The sequence below is a fragment of the Caretta caretta genome, chromosome 2 (assembly GCF_965140235.1).
Source record: "Caretta caretta isolate rCarCar2 chromosome 2, rCarCar1.hap1, whole genome shotgun sequence".
Taxonomy (NCBI): domain Eukaryota; kingdom Metazoa; phylum Chordata; order Testudines; family Cheloniidae; genus Caretta; species Caretta caretta.
The window spans coordinates 248,287,581-248,309,501 of NC_134207.1; the positions used below are offsets into that span (position 1 = coordinate 248,287,581).

General features: G+C 40.5%; 1 protein-coding gene across 12 annotated transcripts in view; it reads left to right on the top strand.

Moving 5' to 3' along the window:
- The window catches only part of DIP2C (disco interacting protein 2 homolog C), a 483,413-nt gene that overhangs the window by 318,139 nt on the left and 143,353 nt on the right, over window positions 1-21,921 (top strand). For 9 of the 12 annotated variants that reach the window (XM_048837651.2, XM_075125976.1, XM_048837653.2 and 6 more), the window contains 5 exons: window positions 9,054-9,179; window positions 10,140-10,349; window positions 18,671-18,802; window positions 20,303-20,422; window positions 21,495-21,692. In XM_048837651.2, the coding sequence (XP_048693608.1) occupies window positions 9,054-9,179; window positions 10,140-10,349; window positions 18,671-18,802; window positions 20,303-20,422; window positions 21,495-21,692 (786 nt within the window). The remainder of the gene's footprint in view (window positions 1-9,053; window positions 9,180-10,139; window positions 10,350-18,670; window positions 18,803-20,302; window positions 20,423-21,494; window positions 21,693-21,921) is intronic. The other 3 variants (XM_048837652.2, XM_048837656.2, XM_048837655.2) reach the window with 3 other exon arrangements.

Here is a 21,921-nt window from a genome sequence, read left to right on the forward strand (position 1 = left end):
TGTGATTTTTCTATTAAATAAAGCTTTTATTTATTTTTACCCCAGATGGGGTCTCCGTTGTGCAAACTGTATGGAGTGTGTGTGCCAAAGTGAACTGATAACTGACGGCTGGTTTCACTACTTCAGGGGTGACGAACCAGAGGAGAAAAGATCAAGTGTCTGGTAGTATCGTGGGGTAGATGGTTTGGGGAGACTTGGGACCAGAAAGGTTATTGGGGTCACACTGCAAGGAGTAATTAGGCTAGTGGAAGCCAGAGTGAGACTTCTATGTTTGTGTTGTGGCTATTGACGTGAGGGCTGCGAGCCACAGCAGCACAGCATTAAGGTGCCCAGAGTTACAAAGCAGGCACTGACAGAACCTCTCATGGGTCTGGGTGATCCCAAAAATGTCACAGCAAGTATCCAGAACCCCCTTTTCATCTTCAGCAGGAGAACAAGGGCTGAGCTCTGGACCTAACGATCCCTCAGAACGTATTGTCATGTGAAATGAGTCAGTTAAATGTGGGGTGTATCCTATAAAGCCATTTTCCTAAACCTTCCCACAATTCCTCAGGCCAGTCCTGTGCCCAGTGGTGTGATTATAATAATAGGAATTGGTTCCATAGGATGGGGAAGAGAGGTTTTTTTCCTATGGGCCCACCCACAGAAAAGCAAAGATAGCTCTTGGGAGAAGAATTATTTGAGGCACAAAGAACAAGTAGGCGAAATTAAGAATGGAAAAATGTAGGCTGCATGAGAATAAGATTCTTGACATCTATTATGCTGTGGTGTAAACTCCCTGGAGGATGAGAGAGAAATATCATTACTTGAGACATTTATAAGTAGAATGCACAAAGCACAAGAAACTGTATTAGAAAATCATCCTCTATTGGAAGAGACAAACTGGATGAAAATTGGTCTTCTCAATCTCTATCCATGATTCTTACAAACTGTTTGCTTGGATTCAGGATAGGGTAAGGTTTGGTACCTGCTATGGCAATCTCGTACATGTCAGAAGGATAAACAAAATAGCACTGAAAATTTTAGGGAAGAGGGTTTTTGGAAGTTAAAAATTCCTAGAGTTAATAAAAACAATACATTTTGTTTGAAATATAGGAGCAAACCGATTTTACCCTTTTGATCCTAGCAACTCACAACTGTTATCTGAAATATAAAATGAATACGCTGTGAGATTTTTTTTTAAGGTTGTGAGGGGCTATATGGTAAATATGCAGGAGAACTATTTTGTAAAAGACCTCAAGACCAGGCACATGAGACCTGGGGTCTCGTGAGAGTGAAGATTGTGCACAATGTTAAGCAAGTAGGAGCACCTCAATCCAGTGATTTGCTAACAATTATAGAGTGCTATAAGATACCACAATATTTCTTTATATCTAGAGTAAGAAATGATGGAACTTATCAATCAAACAGCCATTGCTTGGAACTGCAAAATTCATTTCCTTTCAGGACTTCCCTAAACTGAACTGAGTCTGGGAGGCTCTCAGTTGTGTACTGTGCCCTAAGGGAAATGGATCTCATGGGACAAGGCAAGTTTGAAGTGGAGGAAGCTGGAAACTTTCTATAATGAAAAGATTAGATGTTTGGAGGCGCTTCAGTGCGAGGATTATAGAGTATGTTTCCTTAATACATAGTTCAGAAGAGACTTTCCTTATCACAGAGCACGCAGATAAATATCTGAGGGTCGCTTTCTCCTCCTTTCCATTTGACAACCTTCTGATGGCCTGATTTCTGACTACATCAAAGATGGACAGAAAAATACAGACTTTCTTGTTGTCAGAAATATCAGATCATTAAAAATATGGAGTGTAAATAGTTAAAGAGGGCCATGCAGCTAATGGATATTGTGGAAAAGGGCATGTAGAATTCTAGAGACCTATAAGTTGCCATGACTCCTTAGGAACTTCTTAACCCTTGAAAGTATCCCCCTCCTCAGTATCCTACAGTACAGAGGACTAATACAGTTGTCCTGAGTATCCAAATCCCCTCTTCCTCTATGGTCCAGATCTCCTTCCTCTTCAAAATGAGATCTCACTCATCCTCTGACAACTATGAGCATTTAAGATGGGCATCCCCTGAGCTGGCCAGAAGCCCATGGTTCCCATCTCACCTGCCTTTCCCTGGAGTACATACCAAATGCTGACTACCCACTCTCCTGCTGGCTTGCTGTGGAAGGGGTGTCATATCGCAGGACCATAGCAGTGCAAATATAACACAACTTTGTCCCATAGAATTAATTGGGAAAAGTAACAGTGGGATTGCCTCCCTTTCCACAGACAGACAAACTCCTTGGCATGCAGAACGTACAGCCATGAAAACAGACTGGGGAATAAATGTAGGAAAGGCTGAGAGAAAGATGGTGTTCATAGCTGACTATTGCTGTACATTAGTATACTCTAGTGTCTTTGTTCCTAAGGCGTTTCAATTAAATCTGGAATACAGCATCATATCAGGTTACAAGATAAACCAAATAAAAAACAGAAGCCATGCTAAATAGGACACCTTCTGGGGAAGTTTAGAAAATTAGCCGTGCTAACAGAATAAAGAATCTGCTACCTAGGAGTAATGCACTGCAGACAAACAAAATGGATGCAGAAGGAAAGAGAAGTTGCTTGCTGTGGGGCATTCTGGTCCATTGGATCTGGACTGAGCTAAGCTTCAGGAAACCTGAGTTCTGGTGCTGCCTCTGACCTGCTATGTGGCCTTGAGTAAATCCACTTAGTTTCTGGGCTCTTGTTTCTCCTGCACACCCTTTGTCTCTCTTGTCTATTTAGATTGTAAGCTCTCTGGAACAGGAACTTTCTCTTACTGGGTTTTTGTACAGTACTAGCATAATGGAACCCTGATTTCAGTTACTGTATTATATCAATAATAATATGAAGAAATGTTATCAGAACAGATAATCATCCCATCCCTGTCCATAATTGTTGAAATAGGAACCAGAAAATGAACATTACTGTGGTTCCTATTTGATTCACGACTTAATATTACTTTTAAAATTATGTTTTGCCTCCCTAGTCTTTCACAGAGGGAGTAGGGTGGATGGGAGGGAGAAAGAATGAACAAAATATGAACAAATGCAGCAAAGGAAAGAGGCTGAGAAAGGAGTTGATTTACCCAAACTTTACTAAATATTATCAGGCAGCTTAGGAAAACTACCTGTCAGGTTGAATAATGAATCCCGCACAGGCTGCATGAGCATAAGTTGAGCAATTAGCCGTCCCAATTGTGCCACTTTGTTCGGTGCCATTTATTGATTCCCCAGGAATAAAAGCACAAATTGAATCCAATATATGGGTCAGCCAACCTATAACAGTTCAGTAGAATAGAAGAGAAGGAACTGAACATTAACACCTGCCAGTCTAGACAGGAGGGGTGATATTTTATTCAGTACTTTAGATTTTACATTGAGCTTTTCTTGTGCAAAGAGCCAAGTGGGAAGAGGGAAGATTTTGTTACCTAGATGAGTGCTTTGAGGGGTCAGGACCTGGAATCGTTTCATCAGCTTTAACAGAGTAGTCTGGATAGCACAGACTTCTATATAAAAGAACATTCCTTCTGAAAGCATTTTCTTTTCACTAGACCCAGTCCTTTTCAGTAGGCCTGAGTGAACTACATCACACCATATCTGCATTGGAAAATCTGGTAGACATTTAAGGAGAGAGCATATTGTATGGAGTGCTAGAATATAAAAAATAGGGTTAAGGGAAAATGTTTCTTGTAGGACTGTCAAATGATTAATCTCAAGATTAAAATAATAATCGCCATCAATCACAGTTTTAATTGCACCATTAAACAATAACAGAATACCATTTATTTAAATATTTTTGATGTTTTGTACATTTTCAAATATATTGATTTCAATTACAACACAATACAAAGTGTGCAGTGCTCACTTTGTTATTATTTTTGATTACAAGTATTTGCACTGTAAAAAGATAAAAGAAATAGTATTTTTCAATTCACCTCATACAAGTACTGTAGCGCAATCTCTTGATCGTGAAAGTATAACTTACAAATGTAGAATTTTTTTAACATAACTGCACTCAAAAACAAAACAATGTAAAACTTTAGAACCTACAAGTCCTCTCAGTCCTATTTCTTATTCAGCCAATTGCTCAGACAAACAAGTTTGTTGACATTTATGGAAGATAATACTGCCCACTTTTTATTCACATGGCTGCATGTCACCACCAGGGGCTTTTTGTGCAGCCACAGTCTCCTGGGCAGAGATGGGGGCAGGGAAGCAGTGTTCCCTCCCCCAGCGTCACCAGTAGGGGTTGGGCCCTGCCCCTCTCCGGAGCCACAAATGCCAGAGAAGCCAGTAGCTGGTGAGTTCCTCACTTTCCCGGGGGCAGTGGGGTTAGTACTTCAGATATGGGGTGGTGGCCAGCAGGCTCCAGCCATGTGGCAGTGGTCCCGCCGCTAGCCCCGGGCTCTCCCACCCCTCCATTGTCACTGGCCCCTGCTGTGTCCTACAACCCTGGTCCCCGGGCTCCAGACCCTGTCCACGTGGCTGCAGGGCTTTGGTCCCTGGACTCACTCCCCCACCCCCATGGTCCCCACTGTGTCCTTCGGCCTCGCGTTTCTCTCATGCAGTCCATGCCCCAGCCTCATAGTGATGGGCCCCGGGCTCCAGCTGCTGGGCTTTAGGATCTGGCCCTCAGCTGAGTAAGTTTGCTGTGAAAAAAGATATTTGTATGTTTGTTAATATCACTTTTCACTGCCGCCCTGCTAGCTAGCAAGTCTGCTGCTGTGAAAAGTGATATTAACAAACATACAAATATCACTTTTCACAGAAACAGACTTACTAGCTAACAAGTCTTAAAAACAGCAACCAAAAAAGCAAAAGAAACAACAAAAGGAGAAGAACATGCAAAGCACATTATTTGTTTCGATTCTGTCTAGGTCCAGTAAAGAATAGAGAAAACCGAACATTATTTTTATTATTCAGTCTGCAAAAAACCCAACATGAGTAAATTACAGTCATTTGGATGTGTACATGTGCATATTTATATGTTTTTCCTAAAGCTAATTAAATATTTTAGGAAAAATTGTCAGAGCAGCCAGCAAGAGTTGGTGGCCGTACTGTGAGGCCACCAAAAGATTTATTGTGAGAACCCCTGATCTAGCATCACATGATAGGGAATACAAGGTGCTTTGTATTGACAGGACTGTGAGAGATTAAAAATTTCCTTTCTCTGGGGAGCTAGAATAACCCCACCCACCTGTATTCTTTCTAGGCAGTACCAAATTCTCTCTCTTGTCCTGTTGAACAAGAAATCACGATTCACCATTCCCTAAATTCCCCTCACAAACCTACACCAGTTCTGGGTACATTACTAATGCCCCATCTCCTGCAGCAGCTGTTACAAAGAAATTGTTGACAAGTGGAGGAAGAAGATGCCATATATAGCCTATGAGGTGCCTTAGCCATCCCTATCCCAATATAACAACTTTGAAAAGTACTGCAGACTGGCTCGAATCAGACCCAAGGGCAGGAACAGAGACTTTTTGAAGAGAAATCTAAATTTCTTAAATTTTGTTCTCCATCCCTCAGGTAAAATTACGAGGTTTTTACACCAAGGCAAGAGTATCAGATTGCTATTAAGATTGGTGCATTTTGTATGATAGTCCCTCAGAATGGATTAACAAAACCAGGCCCATCTGAAATACTATCTGGCTACAGTGAAAAGGAAATATACTAGTATGCTTCCTTCAGTGACTGTGCTCTAATTAGCTTGTGGATCAGAAGACCAAGAAACAACAGCTACAGCGAAGAGCGCAGCTTGTAGGAAAAAGAAAAGTACTCCTTTTCTTTCTGCGATTATAGACTAACTCGGCTGCTACTCTGAAGCTTGTAGGAAGTGGCTATAGGGTCACTGAGTAGAATAGCCATTTACATTTATAAGCCAGTACCTACAGCGGATTCAGAAGGAAACAAATGCTTAACCCTCTACAAGCTGTCACAGTTGCAGGGGGAGCTATGCTTTGGAACCCTTTAGTCAGTAACCTTTGTCATGCGGCCCATCAGGGAAATCCGCTGGCGGGCTGGGACGGTTTGTTTATCTGCAGCATCTGCAGGTTCGGCCGATCACAGCTCCTACTGGCCACGGTTTTCTGTTCCTTTCCTTTTACCTAACCCTTAATCTTGCTTTGGTCTGTTTCATCTAGCCTAATTACCTCCATCTGAGCATTATGAAAAGCAGCCTGCCCCACTTCAATTGCTGCCTCTCTCTGTCTCCCCACTAGCTAGCATGACGTTCCCTGGGGAACCTCTGACAACTCACTCAAACCCCACCCTTTTCTGGATCCAGGGTCTTCTAATAGCTTGGTAGCCTCCTTTATATCATTGGGAAGAGTAAGCCATTCATAGCAATGGGTGGAGCCAGGTGGGAAGTATTCCTCAATAAACAGTTGCCCTTTCATTTCCTCAAGGACGCTTGTTGGTGTCAGTGTTTTATTTTTCCTACTTGGTTCCTTGGTTCCTCTTTTAACAAAAAGAGTTGTTAAAACTCCATAACAAGTACCCCTTCATAAACACAAACACAAGCATTTACTAGTATGTGAAGACAACTAGCAAATATCTGTAGTAACTTTGAAACTATTACATGGTTTAATTGTAATTTCATGTAACTTTTCTTTTTAGACTCATTTACTTCTTATACACACATGTTGCAATTGCTGAGTCTCAATGGGCTAAAGTATTTTCTTAAATTAAAACTCCCAAAGTATTTATGGACTAGGAAGAAAGTACTGCCCCCTTTAAAACGAAAAAGAAGCTGAATTTGAAAAGCTTGCTATAGCTTTTGAGGATTTAGAAACCAAAACACTGAGAATTTAAAGTCCAAACAATAGGCTAATAATTTTAATAATATATTTCAGTAAACTGTCCTCCTTTCCTCCTCAGATTTAGTAGATACAGTTTATCCCACCCCAACAACTGTAGTTTGAAAGAAACCAATATAGCCTGATAATTTCCAAATAACTCTTCCTATTGTAATCAGTAAGATGTGACTTCTTCAAGGAATAGTCTAGACTAAAGAAAAGGTGGCAGGATGACTTTTTTTTTTTTTTAATAAACTTGTCATAATTTACCCATAATTCCCACTCTTAAAGTGAAAACCTATATTTTCCCCAGTTTATTTAAACACAAATGGTCTCTTTTACTGAGTATATTCCAGTCCTACATATCTGAATGTTATGAGAGGGAGGATGTTATTGGAAAGGTATCTTAAGACACAGATGAGTAAGAAATAACTTGTTATATTTTTATTTGTATTAAACTTTTTAACAAGCTTTTCGTTGTAAGGTAGTTTAAAGAGGAAGGCTTAAGTTCTTTTCTAAGGGTTTGGGTAACTTGGCTGAAAAAGGAAAATCTAGGTCTTTTAATAACATTAGTATTATAATCTTTTTCCCAATTCCTCTGTTTTGCCCTGTCAGCCTTGCAACCCCTTTATGTGTAATGTATGCGCTTTCCTATTTCTCTTGTTGTTTTTCCTGCCCCTCTTTCCTTGTTGTATGTATGTAATCCACATAAGGTTCAAATCAAACACAAGTCATAGTTGAAATACTCTTTTTGGTTTGTTTGTTTTTAAGTGGGGGATAGGAGCTCTTCTTAAATTCTTTCCCACCCTGAGAATGTGTATAAGATAAAACTAACCTTTTTTTGTTTATTGTATTTGTTTATTGTACCTCTTCTCCCTCTGCCCCCCCCTTGTCTGTCCCCTCTTCCCCCCTCCCCAAATAGAGAGAGTGATAGGCCAGCTGAGGAAATAAAGTAAAATAATAGCTCACTCTCCAGGGTGTTGCTGCTGTGCTAATTAAGAAATTAGGGGAATAGCATGTTAAAATAAAATAAAATAACCACTGTGTTTCTGCTGTTATATATGGGGAGAAACAGTTGCATAGTGAAGCACATGAATGCTAGAAAAGCTCCTTATTGTGAAACTTTGAGCATGTCTATTCGGCCCTGCAGTTTGTAAGGGGGGGAGGGTGTAAATAGCAGAGCTCACCAAAATGCTGTGCTCTAACTCCCCTGTGTGGATGTATGGGTGCAAACTTACAGGTCCTGAATTGGCAGTAATGTCGTCCACACAGGGGAATTACAACACAGCCCTTTGGTGAGCACTGCTGTTCACACTCCCTTACTCTGAATGGCGGGGCATTTCAGACATGCTCTTTATCCTGGAGGAATGATGTGGACGCTGTTGGCAGTAGTCTAGAAGCCATATAAGCTAAAGAATGAGCACAGGCTTTGGCACCTAGAATGTCTGAGTGCCGGTTGTTTTTTCTTGCCCACCCCTTCACTAACTGATCATAATAATACTTTACACTTCCGAAACACATGCAAAGTTTTAAGACCAATCAATGGCAGAAGTGGGACGAGGACTGTTTTCATATCCTCAGTCCAGCTGATCTCACCTGCTGCCACTGCCTCTTTCACGATTTTTCACAGCCCTGTTACGTTTCAAGCATATCTCTTATGTACGTAGCTGATATGACTCTTATGTGAACAGGAAACCTGGTTCACTTCATCAATACAAACGAGCATCCTTTCATTACAAGTCCTTGGCCCGCTACCAGATTAAAAAGCAAAGATATTTGCTGAGATAGCTGTTGCTTTAAAACAATACTTAACAAGGGTGTGCTTAGGAAAGACCATTCCATTCTCACACTCTAAAAGTAGAAAGAGCTGAGAACAAATTCTGATAAAGGTCTGTCAGGGACCCAGAACCCTCAAAAGGTAATTGTGGCTCTTCACCACTGCTATATTTTCTGCACTTTCTGTGGCAACCCCTACTTCCTGAGCATGAATCACTTAACACACTTAGCAACACTTCTTGGCGGCATTTTGGCGGCGGGGTGTCCTGCGGGTGCACAAAAATGCCCTGGCGGGTGCCATAGCACTCACAGGCACCGTGTTGGGGACCCCTGACTTAACACGACCAGTTAGCCTAAATGAAATACAATTTAACTCCGTTGCAGATGCATTGTGTATGCATGCAATGCCTTTCATTTTGAAGGCTAACCTGAATCTCTTTCTTTCGTTCTAGATGTCCATACAGAAGCAGTTCAGGCAGCTCTTGCTAAACATAAAGAAAGGAAGATGGCAGTCCCCATGCCATCAAAACGACGTTCATTGGTGGTGCAAACGTCAATGGATGCCTACACGCCTCCAGGTGAGCAACTTCACTGTATATTTTATTGATATGAAAGACACATGCTATATGCTGTCAAAATCAATCTAAATAAAATCAATCATCTAAATAAAATATCCAATTAACAGATGCAACAAGTCAAGTAACTATAACATTAAAGCCCGAGGAATCTAAGATGGTTTACTGGGTAGTTGAAGAGGCAACAAGGAGCCATCACCCACATGTACGGTGCCCCCTTGTGGTGGCTGGGTTTGCACATATCTTTGTGTTCTCATGAGTGAAATAACTTCGTGGCTAGCACTGTGTGCTTCTTTTAACACTTTGCAGTGCTAAAGATTCCTCCCATACCTCTTCCCCCACCTCTTGGCCCTGCAGTTCTCTGGTTGAATCCTCTGCACTTCTATGGAATGTTCTCTTTATTTCTTCTTTTCTAACGTTTGTCTAGCCATTTACCTTCTTGTTTCTGTTCTTTCAACCCCTGGCAGGTGGAAAATATCGGAAGCAAATGCAGTTCTGACACCTGCTGAATCAATGACATGACAGCAGTGACTAAAACATTCCCTAGAGTATGACCACCCTCCAAGGTGAAACCTCATAAGTAGGGGTTTGCCGCTGACTTTGCGTTGTGACCTTTGGAGCATCGTTTAAGCATTCTGTCTCTGAGTTTTCCCATTTGCTCTTGTTAAGTGCTTTGAGATCTTTGGACTGAGAACCACAATATAACTAAATTTATTTGTTTTGTTCCGTAGAGAAATACCAGAAGCAGCAACCTTGCTGCAGGAAAACCCTGTCAATGTACTGTAACAATTGGTTCTGTTCCATTACTTACATTTGTACAAAACTCCCCTTACTATAACTACCTGCTGCCAATGGGTGTTGAATTGCAGTTCTCTTTTTTTATTTATGTGCCTTATTTCCATAAAGAAGCAAAACCGTCATGCACTTACATCGCAAATAATGAAGCCTGTTCTCAATTATTAGATACCTCCTCTGGTTCAGAAGACGAAGGCTCTGTACAGGGCGACTCCCAGGGAACTCCCACCTCAAGCCAGGGAAGTATAAACATGGAACACTGGATCAGTCAAGCGATCCATGGTTCTACCACATCTACCACTTCTTCCTCCTCGACACAAAGTGGAGGCAGTGGCGCTGCGCACAGGCTAGCTGATGTTATGGCTCAAACACATATAGGTTAGTAAATCATCTTTTTTTAACATCTTCTATTTTCCCTGTATGTCTTTTCATTTTAACTTCAGCCTATTTCATAACACTTAGATGATGTTACTGGTGTGAAGTTGAGACGACTTCCTTACAGCAACAGCTGTGCTTTTTCTTCTTTTTTTCCTCTCTCTCTCTCTCTCTCTCTCTTTATACAATATGTTTAGGGAGAGACATTTTTATTTATTTAATCTCAATCCAAGTTTCACAATAACTTCTCAGTTAAATATCCACGGTAGCACGTGGGGTCTAGCACTGCATGGTTACAGGAGTCATGCGAATGAAGCCCTTTACTGTGCACTAAAAATGTACCTCTAGGGAACCCCTGAAGCTAGCTACTGCAGCTTTTATGCAGCCTTCCCATATTTCTTCAGTAGTTGAATTCTACTGTCAGTTTGCATGGTTTTCTGTAACTCTCCATTAACACTATGATCATGGTCCTTTTTAACTGCTTTTTATTTTTCTATCTCTAAGTAGCTCTAGAATCCCTAGGCTGGGATGTGTGACTGGTAAATACCTTGTGAAGGGAAAATTCTTGACGAGAAAGGTGTTGGTAGTGTTATGATCTATATTGTTAGTTGATTGTTTACTTCCTATGTTTTCCCAAGGGAATTTCAAGACTTGCTTTCCTTTAAGGAGCTGAGGTAATAGGTATTAATTATTTCTGCATGTTTGACACGGACATTTCTCTTTGCCTAAATGAAATAGCCACATGGAAAATTAGGGTTGCTACCCACTCTCATTTTCGAATGGCTGATATTCATCCTGAATAGCTTGTGGGAATTTCAATTCCTAAATCAGTTTGGAAGATATTGGAATAAATATTGCAGCCTTAGTGTGACAATGTCATGATATTACATGTGATTCAGATTCCTGTGAAGATATATCTATCTACTCCTCAGCTGAAAGAATTGTATGTTAATGGCTTTCCTAGCTTAAGTAGTAAATGAATCTTAAATGTTCCCTTCTCCTGTTGTCACTATGTCTTCAGCTAACACCTGTATTATTGGTTAAGTAATCCTTTCCCCAAGGCTCTTGCAGTAAAGTATTGCAGTTGGAAGAAGCAGTTGTACTGTATTCTTAAATTTGTGCTTAATGAATAGCCCAGAATCTTGTTTTAGAAAAGCATACGTTTCTGAACAGATTAATCACTGCGTTTGGTTCTCCTCTATGACTTCATCTTGAAATGCTAGAGGAAATTATAGCATGGAGAATTAAATTTATCCAGACTCCGAAAGGTTGCATTACTCACACATACCAAGTCTCAATGTGTCTTAAATATAGCTTTTTATAAAATAATGTGACATTTCAGTAATTTAAAAACTGGCACAGTAAGTCTTCTCCCTTTTTTTTTTTTACTCCGAGTTTGCAGTAAACAGTACAACATTGATAGAACTAAATCAAGAAGGCAATATTTAGAGAGAGAGGGAAAAATGCTTTTTTTCCCTCTCGCTCTCTCCCTCTGCCTCTCGCTCTCTCTCCCTCCCCTCCCCCCGAAAATCAGGCACCTGATCAACATCCTCTGCAGCAAACAGGGGAAAGATTAAGAATGAGCTCTCAAAACTGGATACTCTCATAAAAAAACAACCTTCCACACAAACTTCCTCGTGGCTGGACTTTACAAAAACTAGACAAGCCATTTACAACACACACTTTGCTTCTCTACAAAAGAAAAAGGACACTAAACTATCTAAACTACTACATGCCACAAGAGGCCACAGCAATGGTTCCCTTAACCCACCCAGCAATATTGTCAATCTATCCAATTATACTCTTAGCCCAGCAGAAGAATCTGTCCTATCTCGGGGCCTCTCCTTCTGCCCCGCCACCCCCACGAACATGATACAGTTCTGTGGTGACCTAGAATCCTATTTTCGACGTCTCCAACTCAAGAAATATTTACAACACACCTCTGAACAACATACTAATCCACAGAGACCTTCCTACCAACGCTACAAAAAGAAGGATTCTAGGTGGACTCCTGAAGGTCGAAACAACAGACTGGACTTCTACATAGAGTGCTTCCGCCAACGTGCACGGGCTGAAATTGTGGAAAAGCAGCATCACTTGCCCCATAACCTCAGCCGTGCAGAACACAATGCCATCCACAGCCTCAGAAACAATTCTGACATCATAATCAAAAAGGCTGACAAGGGAGGTGCTGTTGTCATCATGAACAGGTAGGAATATGAACAAGAGGCTGCTAGGCAGCTCTCCGACACCACTTTCTACAAGCCATTACCCTCTGATCCCACTGAGGGTTACCTAAAGAAACAACAGCATTTGCTCAAGAAACTCCCTGAAAAAGCACAAGAACAAATCCACACAGACACACCCCTGGAACCCCGACCTGGGGCATTCTATCTGCTACCCAAGATCCATAAACCTGGAAATCCTGGACGCCCCATCATCTCAGGCATTGGCACCCTGACAGCAGGATTGTCTGGCTATGTAGACTCCCTCCTCAGGCCCTACGCTACCAGCACTCCCAGCTATCTTCGAGACGCCACTGACTTCCTGAGGAAACTACAATCCATCGGTGATCTTCCTGAAAACACCATCCTGGCCACTATGGATGTAGAAGCCCTCTATACCAACATTCCACACAAAGATGGACTACAAGCCGTTAGGAACATTATCGCCGATAATGTCACGGCAAACCTGGTGGTGGAACTTTGTGACTTTGTCCTTACCCATAACTATTTCACATATGGGGACAATGTATACCTTCAAATCAGTGGCACTGCTATGGATACCCGCATGGCCCCACAGTATGCCAACATTTTTATGGCTAACTTAGAACAACGCTTCCTCAGCTCTCGTCCCCTAATGCCCCTACTCTACTTACGCTACATTGATGACATCTTCATCATCTGGACCCATGGAAAAGAAGCCCTTGAGGAATTCCGCCATGATTTCAACAATTTCCACCCCGCCATCAACCTCAGCCTGGACCGGTCCACACAAGAGATCCACTTCCTGGACACTACGGTGCTAATAAATGATGGTCACATAAACACCACCCTATACCGGAAACCTGACCGCCATTCCTACCTACATGCCTCCAGCTTTCACCCAGACCATACCACACGATCCATTGTCTACAGCCAAGCTCTACAATACAACCGCATTTGCTCCAACCCCTCAGACAGAGAGACAAACACCTACAAGATCTCTATCAAGCATTCTTACAACTACAATACCCACCTGCTGAAGTGAAGAAACAAATTGACAGAGCCAGAAGAGTACCCAGAAGTCACCTACTACAGGACAGGCCCAACAAAGATAATAAAAGAACGCCACTAGCCATCACCTTCAGCCCCCAACTAAAACCTCTCCAATGCACAAAAGTACAAAAAAAACCTCAAAACAAAACTCCATTCTGATCTCAACAAACACTTTCCTTCCAGAATACATCACAGAATCAGATTTTTCTAGAGTTAGTGTTGTAATGCAGTTTCAAGAGGGGCTTTGATAAAAAATATTTAGCTATAATATAATCAGAGTTCAGAGTTCAGCTCTGTGTATCATTTGCATAAGCTATTATATGCTTTTAATGTTGTACTATTCATTTAATTGGGGCTGCTGCTGCTCCTTTGTGGCATAAGATCTAGAGCAGGATAGATTTCCCTTTAAGAGTCTTGGGCCTTTCCTTTAAACTACATAGAGGTTTTTTAATTCAACGTAGACCATGAATGAAGATTATAGTGGCCGATACTTGAATTTTAAAGAGGGACAGGTTAAGCTAGTGGAATTCACCAATTCTCTAACACACAATCTTTTGAAATCAATCTTGCATTTATTTCAATTGATATCTTGGTCTTCAAGCCTTTCATCTGTGGTCAGAGTAGGAAAAATACTTCTTGGAGCTTAGAAAGGTGGTACAAACTGTTTGGTCAATATTAGGCACTTCATAAAGAATGGGAAGATAATAAGTTAATGCTTCTCTGTAATACCTCCTCACTTGTACATTAACTTCTTTGTGCCAAGTAGGAACCAAAAATGCACAAAATACCCTGGCATTAGTTGTTAATTCTTCTAAAAAATAATGACACCTGAACTGGAAAAACCAAAGTAGACTCTAGGATGGACTGCTTTAGAGGGTAGAGTAGGGAAACAATCAATGAATGGCACCATAGCTCTTTTCAGAGCAGGGTGTACGCACCAAGGAGTTCTTTGATGGCTGCTGAGTCTGATGCACAAGTGACAGTCCAGCCCACAGGTAGGGTACACCCATGCACTAGCAATATCTGAATCCGAGCAGCAGATTCTTTCCTCCTCTGACACTAGTCACCTCAAAGCTTGATCCAGTCCACCGCGCAATGTCTCGCTCCATCTACAGGCTGACTCCGTCAACCAGAGTGGCATTCTGCCCTCCTTTCCCAGTCATCCACAGAGATTCCAAAGAATATGAAGTCATTCTTGCAAGCATCCCAAAATCTGTGCAGTGCTCTGCCTCTTTTTCTAGACCCTTCGCGAGCTTCAGAGTTCAGCACACTCTTTAGGATCCTGTAATCTGGCATTCACTTGACATGTCCAGGCCATCTGAGTCTTTTCTTACGAATCAACATTCCCATGAATGACATAGCAGCACGATTTAACACTTCCACATTTGTCACCTTGTCTTGCCATCTTATTCGAAGAATTTTACGCAAGCATCTGATATGAAAGCTGTTTAGTCTTTTGGTATGTTTGACATAAGTTGTCTGTGTTTGAGCCATATAGAAGTGTGTATAAAACACGTCTTATAAATATGGATTTTCATTTTAGTTGACAATTTGTTATTGTTCCAGGCTCAGTCTTGCAAAAGACCAAAGTTCCTGGGTGCTTTGCCGAGTCTACTAGTGAGCTCAGCATCAAGATCTACATTGCTGGTAACAGTAAAGCCAAGGTAGCAAAATTGGTCAACATCATCCAGACGAATACCATCTGAGGTGATATCTGGACCTGGTTCTGAAGAGCCTTGGAGCATGATAACAGTATTTTTCAAGCTTATTGTTCACCCAAAGATTTTGCATGAATCAGAGAACTTGGTAATAAGATGTTGTAGGGCATCATGTGAACCACAAGAGTTGCATCATCTGCAAACAACAGGTCCCTTATGACCTCTCCACAGGTCCCAGGGAAACATCTACCCACATAAACTTGCATTTTTAAAAACAAATTCTGTAGCATTCTTATTCCTATGAAGCACAGCTGAACTTCTATAGATCCAAAACAGCATGTGAAGGAAATGTTGCTCTGAAAATTTAAGATGTGCAAAAAACAAGCAGCTCTTCCAGTTTATAGCCTGGGGCACATCTTTGTAACCTGAGCAATTGTGCTTCGTACCTAAGTGCTTGTCTACACTACAACTTAGTGTGCAGTGAGCCAGGGTGTGAATGTAAGATGCCATGTAGGCATGCCCTTAGATGGTCAAGTTGAAGTCAGCCACTAAATGCATCTTATTAACCCAATTACGTAGCTGGTTTGAAGCGTGGCAAATGAAGGAGCAAATCAGCTCCAGATTCTACTCTTATCAGTTTATCTATAGTGCTTGGATTCTCTCAATTCCTTTCCAAACAAGTTTTTCCATCCCTGTCTGTCCACAAACAATTGTGGTTTAAAAAGCAGTTAGTGTAGTAAATGGAATGTGTGCAACAATACAGTAAATGGTAGAATAGGAAGTCTCGTAACATTTTATTATTCAATAAGTACATGTCTATCATATGTAAGGGATTGGATTTCTTAAGCTTCAGGTGTGCCTACTGTAGTTGCATGTTATGTATCTCAGGGCCCCTACAATGGCAGAGAAGTGATTAAATGTGATATAAGGTTGCCCATGGCTTGTTCCATCATTACTTTCAAGTGCTATGATTGGCTGCCCACAAAGATGGTGGAAGCAGCTGAACTAAACATAATTATTTTCCTAATCACAATATTCTTTCCCATTTATATAGCAGCTCTTCCTTATAAATAAAAAGCAAAGGATAAAACTTCTACTCTTTTTATTTGTTTTGTTGTTAGAAAAATCAGCCAGGCCTATGAAAAGCTGACATTTAACAAGCAAGACCAAAAATTGCATCAAAATATAAGTAATGGATGAGATAACTAAAATGAAGTTATACTGAGACAGTAGCGTAAACACTATTGTGCTGTGCAAGCTGTTATGCATTCAGGTGGTCACATGCGTAACATATTCAGCTGCCTATTTCAATCAAGTTATAGGGATGGACTGAATCAGAATCACATCACTAACTGGACACGTTCAGGATGCAAGACAATTCTCCCAGAGGTGGGCTAGATTATCAAGTCATCCCATCTTGTCCTGAAACAAACTCAGCTCATCCTTATGATGGCTCATAGCAATTATGTCATGTCTACCATTAAGAGTATCTAAGAATATCTAAGGATATCTTGGTCTCTTATGCTCAAATAAGAAGCATTCATAATAGACATCTCTTACAACGGAGATTAGCTATTTGCATTGGTAGCACATGCCTTCCTACTTTTTGAAATGCACAAATATTAAAATGTACAGAACCTTTTGAGGCTCCAGGACACAGGAATACTTTCATTGCATTTTGGGAAGAGGGAACTGCTCCTTCACAGGGAGGAACCTGGTTGCTGGTTACCTCTGGCAGCAGGCAGTGCTCCACCCCTGCTCCCAACCCACCATCCAGAGAGAGAAAAAAACTGGTATGCTGCCCTGGCAACAAGGGATGAGGAATCTCCCCAAAGCCATGTACCCCCCCAAGGTTTGGAGGATTGTAGCCACCACTCCCAAGAGAAAATGAAGGGTGATGGTGGTTGGTGACTCCCTTCTAAAGGGGTGGCGGCATCCAATCTGCAGACCTGACCTGGCATCCCAGGAGGTGTGCCACTTAAACAACGTAAACAAAATGTATCACAGCCCACCAGCGGAATACCCTGACGGACCGTGTGCGGGTCGCAGGTTGCCCACCACTGAATTAAAGGATCCTGTTTTATACTAATTCATAGTTAAGAAAACCATAATGTAGTACACAAATAACAGATATGCTTTTAGCATAGGTTATCAAAAATGGTAGTTATTGATAGTGTTTAGGATCCAAATAGCAGAAATAGAGGAGAAGCAAATCTGTCCATTGCACAAAGCTCCAAAGGGAAATCATTTTAATATAATAAGCAAGCTGTAAGTGTGTGAGACAAATTTAGTATAAACATAAATCTTCAATAATACTGAAGTCTGATGAGATTATCTGATTTGCTTGTCTCTTTAATGGGCCTGATCCTATCCTCCCTGAATGGAATGTATTCCTCTTGCCTTCAGTGGCACAGAACACAGTATAAGGCCCTGACTTATTTGTCTGGAATGTTCTGGGTGATTGTCATTAAACAGAAAACTTGTTAAACATTAATTGTATTTGTTTCCAGGAAGCTTAACACTGCTAAAAACCTGGAAAAATTCATGATATAGAATCTGTGAATACGGTGCAAATCTGTAGGTAATCCAGAGTCAGACTTTATTTTCAGATGTTTTAAACTGTGGATACATGCTGAGTACCGAGCTGAGAAAGAGAAAGATTAGTGGTATGGAATAGTTTAGTGACATCATGAGTCAGATCACCAAATCATGTTTGCCTTCTTGGAAGGCAAGTCTGTGTTATGTGGAGAACTGAAATAGCTCTGTTTAAAAACAGTCAAGTAGTAAGCAAGAAAAGTGTCCATGCAGATGGTAAAAAAACATGAACATTACATTTTATTTCCTTCCTCTAGATCCAATTTCCAACAGTACCGTGACTTCAAAAATCTTGATATAACAGTAAATTGTTCTCTTGAACTAAAACTTGAATTTTAAACGGTACATTTATTGTTGATTTGCATTGGCAATTGCAAGTGCTAGAACTTAACATATTGTAGCTTTTTTCTATTTTGAAATCTTGGTACCTTTATCTATCAGAAATGTATGTGTCTGGGTCGATTTCTAACTAGATTTGGCCATAGGAAATTAAACTAATATAAAATTAAAGGTGGGGGTGGGGAGGGGAAAGGAGAGGAGAGGAGTAAAAAAACCTTTATGAGTAAGATCTGTATTATGTGGCTCTCATGCCTTTAAATACACAACTCCTTTTTTGTCCGTGAAAATTTCAAATATTAAAACCATGTTGGATATAACTGTGTTTACAACTTGTGACTAGATTAATTTTAACAGCTTTTCAGGTCTTATGTAAGAAGAACCTTAGTGGAATCTCTCTTTTTCTCCCCCACTCCCTTCTCTCCCTCATTTCAAATCTAGAGGAACCTGGTTAAACCTTCTAACTTATTTTTCACAGAAAATCATTCTGCCCCTCCAGATGTTACTACTTACACCTCAGAACACTCAATACAAGTAGAAAGACCACAAGGATCCACAGCAAGGGTGGCACCAAAATATGGCAATGCTGAACTTATGGAAACTGGTGATGGTATGTCACAAAGCAATTGTTTTCTTTAACATTGTAACTTACCCCTTTTTTGTGATTTACTGTACACATCTGCTTTTTGTTTCTTTTGGCCACATTTCACTGAAGAGCACGTACAAGCAAAGTTACAGCATCTTTGAGTCTTAAAATAAACTGGCATATGTGAAGCCAATACTCAGCATGAATAAATGTTTCTTAATTAGCGGAGCAGATTCCCTATAGAAAAAACTGGTATTTGCCAAATTTCAATCAAATAAAACAGCCAATCTCTTTATATTTCACTTAATAATGATGTGTAACTAAAACTAAACTAGGTATTGTATGAAGCTCTTCTGTTTTCAAATGACAGAGTATATGATGTATATCAATAGGGCTACATCTTAAGGTGACGTTTGGGCAAAGTTTTTGTTTTCTGAATATTTTTTTTTGAAAAACAGTTATTTGTAAAACCTTCCATATTTATTGCTCCTCTTTTCTAAAACAGATTAAATAAAATTGCAACCAAGATGGGACTTTTAAGACCTACAGTATCTTATGTACACTTGTCTTCAACTATAGAAACAACCACTGCTCTAATGCGGTAAAAATGTTGCTAGCTTGGGAGAAAAGACAGGAAGGTGATATTTCTGCAATGCTGTTAGAGGCTTGAACTCGGGAGCAGATATCATGTGAAGTGCTCTATCAAGCATGAGTAAGGAGGAAAGTACTTTATAGGAATACACAGTAGGTGCCCAAGGGCCCCAATCAGAATCCTGTTTGGCTAGGTGCTGTATAAACACATGTGGTAACTTCTGGAGATTGCTATTAAAACATCCTTATCTACTGGCCAATGGAATTCACTATAGGGTTATTCCAGGATGACAGTGTCCATTACAATGAAGTAACGTGACAATGTGAACAGCTACAGGGTGGGGAAGGATAGGGCCCAGGACAGAAATCTGCTACTGTGTGAGAGGCAGCCCAAAATGAATGACAAGATAAAAACCTGTGACCGGCTTCCCTTGCTGACTGAATCTGTAGTCTCAGTTGCAGTGTGATGAAAGCGCTCTAGTCATGCAGCTTTGGTGTGACCCTAGTGGCTGAGAGAGAAGCCTGTGCTTGGATTTCTATCTCCTCACTAGCCATCACCAAAGTCACCTCAAAGACTGCTTTAAGCTTTTTGAAAAAGATTATTGCCAGGGACTGTTTCTTCACTGTGCTCCTCTCCCCCAAAGCCTGCGTGCCATTTCCCCCCTAACGCTAACTAACTCACTTTCTGAAACTGCTGTGTTGTTTGTTTTGGGTTTCTGTGTTTGTTTTTTAAACCAGACTTCACTGTTCATTTTGAAACCATGATCTAAATGTCTTAATGTTGAATACATTCTGCTGAGTCACAGTACGGCATGAAACTGTCGCTGTGGTGGCATTGCAGTTCTAGCCTTTTTCTCCCCTCCCCCCCACCTGACATCTGGTGGCGTGCAGCTTAGCGGTCTACTGATATCTCCATTGATCCCTATTCTGCAGGAGTACCAGTGAGCAGCAGAGTGTCAGCAAAGATTCAACAGCTGGTCAATACCCTAAAACGACCCAAACGACCACCATTACGAGAGTTCTTTGTAGATGACTTTGAGGAATTGTTAGAAGGTAAAATGACTGTTTTTCAAAAGGTTTTGGAATCTAATTAACACTGGATAAAATGTTTCCTTATTTGTCTTGGACTGCTGCTTTCTAGTAGGCACATCCTAGCTGGTTGACTACCGTTGAGAGAGCAGTAATGCAGTGGGACCTGCTTATAGTGAACTTGGATGCACTGAGTAAAATCAAAGTTCCACCTTGTTTGCCCAACTTGTAGTACTAATTAGAGTGAACCTCTGCTTAGAATGAGGTCACTTTGTGTATGAAAGAGAGTGGAGGAAAAAACTCTGTTCTCAGAGTATTTACTGTGTGCTATGTCTTTTCCTCTCACGCATCTGGGTCAGTTGGAAAGACCCAGTCTATGGAGGAGGAGGAGTGAAGGGAGATGCACATGTTACATATCTGTTAACAAAATAATCAAAAATGATAGCTGGAAATGCAGTAGAGACAATAATAAAGTAAATAACAACTACGCGATTGTTTTTAAAAAAAACAAGCTTGCTGACCATGATGTCTTGCCATACTGTGGCAAGTCACATTATTTTAATAAAAGAATGTAGCAAAGCAGTACAATACAATATAACTTAAATCAGTGTACCATTTACCAATTTACCAATAGTTCCACCTTGCTACTATATTTTTTTAATCAAGGAAAAATTAAAATTTTCCATCTCTTCTTAAAGGAAAAAGTTACCTTGATGTGACTTTTGAATAGCTCTAGAATTTGTCTTTCCTTTAAGAACAAACTTACTTATGCATGCTGCTTATGCTTACAGTACAAATATCGGAAAAAGAAATTACATAAGGATTTTGGATGATGCTTTCCATAGATCCATTTATTAATTGCTTCATCTCAATTGTAGGAAAGTTAAGAGTTAACTCACTAAACTTCTCCACATCTTATTCATATAGGCACAGTACTTGGGGTTTATGAAACTGGGCACAGTAGTTTCCACATGTACTAACATTTTATTTTCAGGCTATTTTACAAAGGTAACTTATTCTCTTGGTTACATGGGCATAAACAAGGCATAGAATTTATATAGTAACTGTTGTTTTTGTTTTGTTGTTTTCAAATAAGTTCAACAGCCAGATCCAAACCAACCAAAGCCAGAGGGAGCTCAGATGTTGGCTATGCGTGGAGAACAATTGGGTGTGGTTACAAATTGGCCACCTTCTCTGGAAGCAGCATTGCAGCGATGGGGGACCATTTCGCCAAAAGCTCCTTGCCTAACCACTATGGACACTAATGGAAAACCACTGTACATTCTCACTTATGGTAAGCACTCTTTTTTTAAGCGCCTTTATGCTACATTTTTAAGAGAAAAAAGATTCTTACAATAGTTATGCTGCATATTTGACTATAGCAAAACATTTCTACTGGTAGTGCTCTCATATTTATTTCATAAATTTTGCTTGGTTAAGAAATGGGAGTATGAATTTGTTGCAAAAATACACAATCTAATATACTAGTAGGGGGAAGGAGGGAGACAGAGTTTATGCCAGCC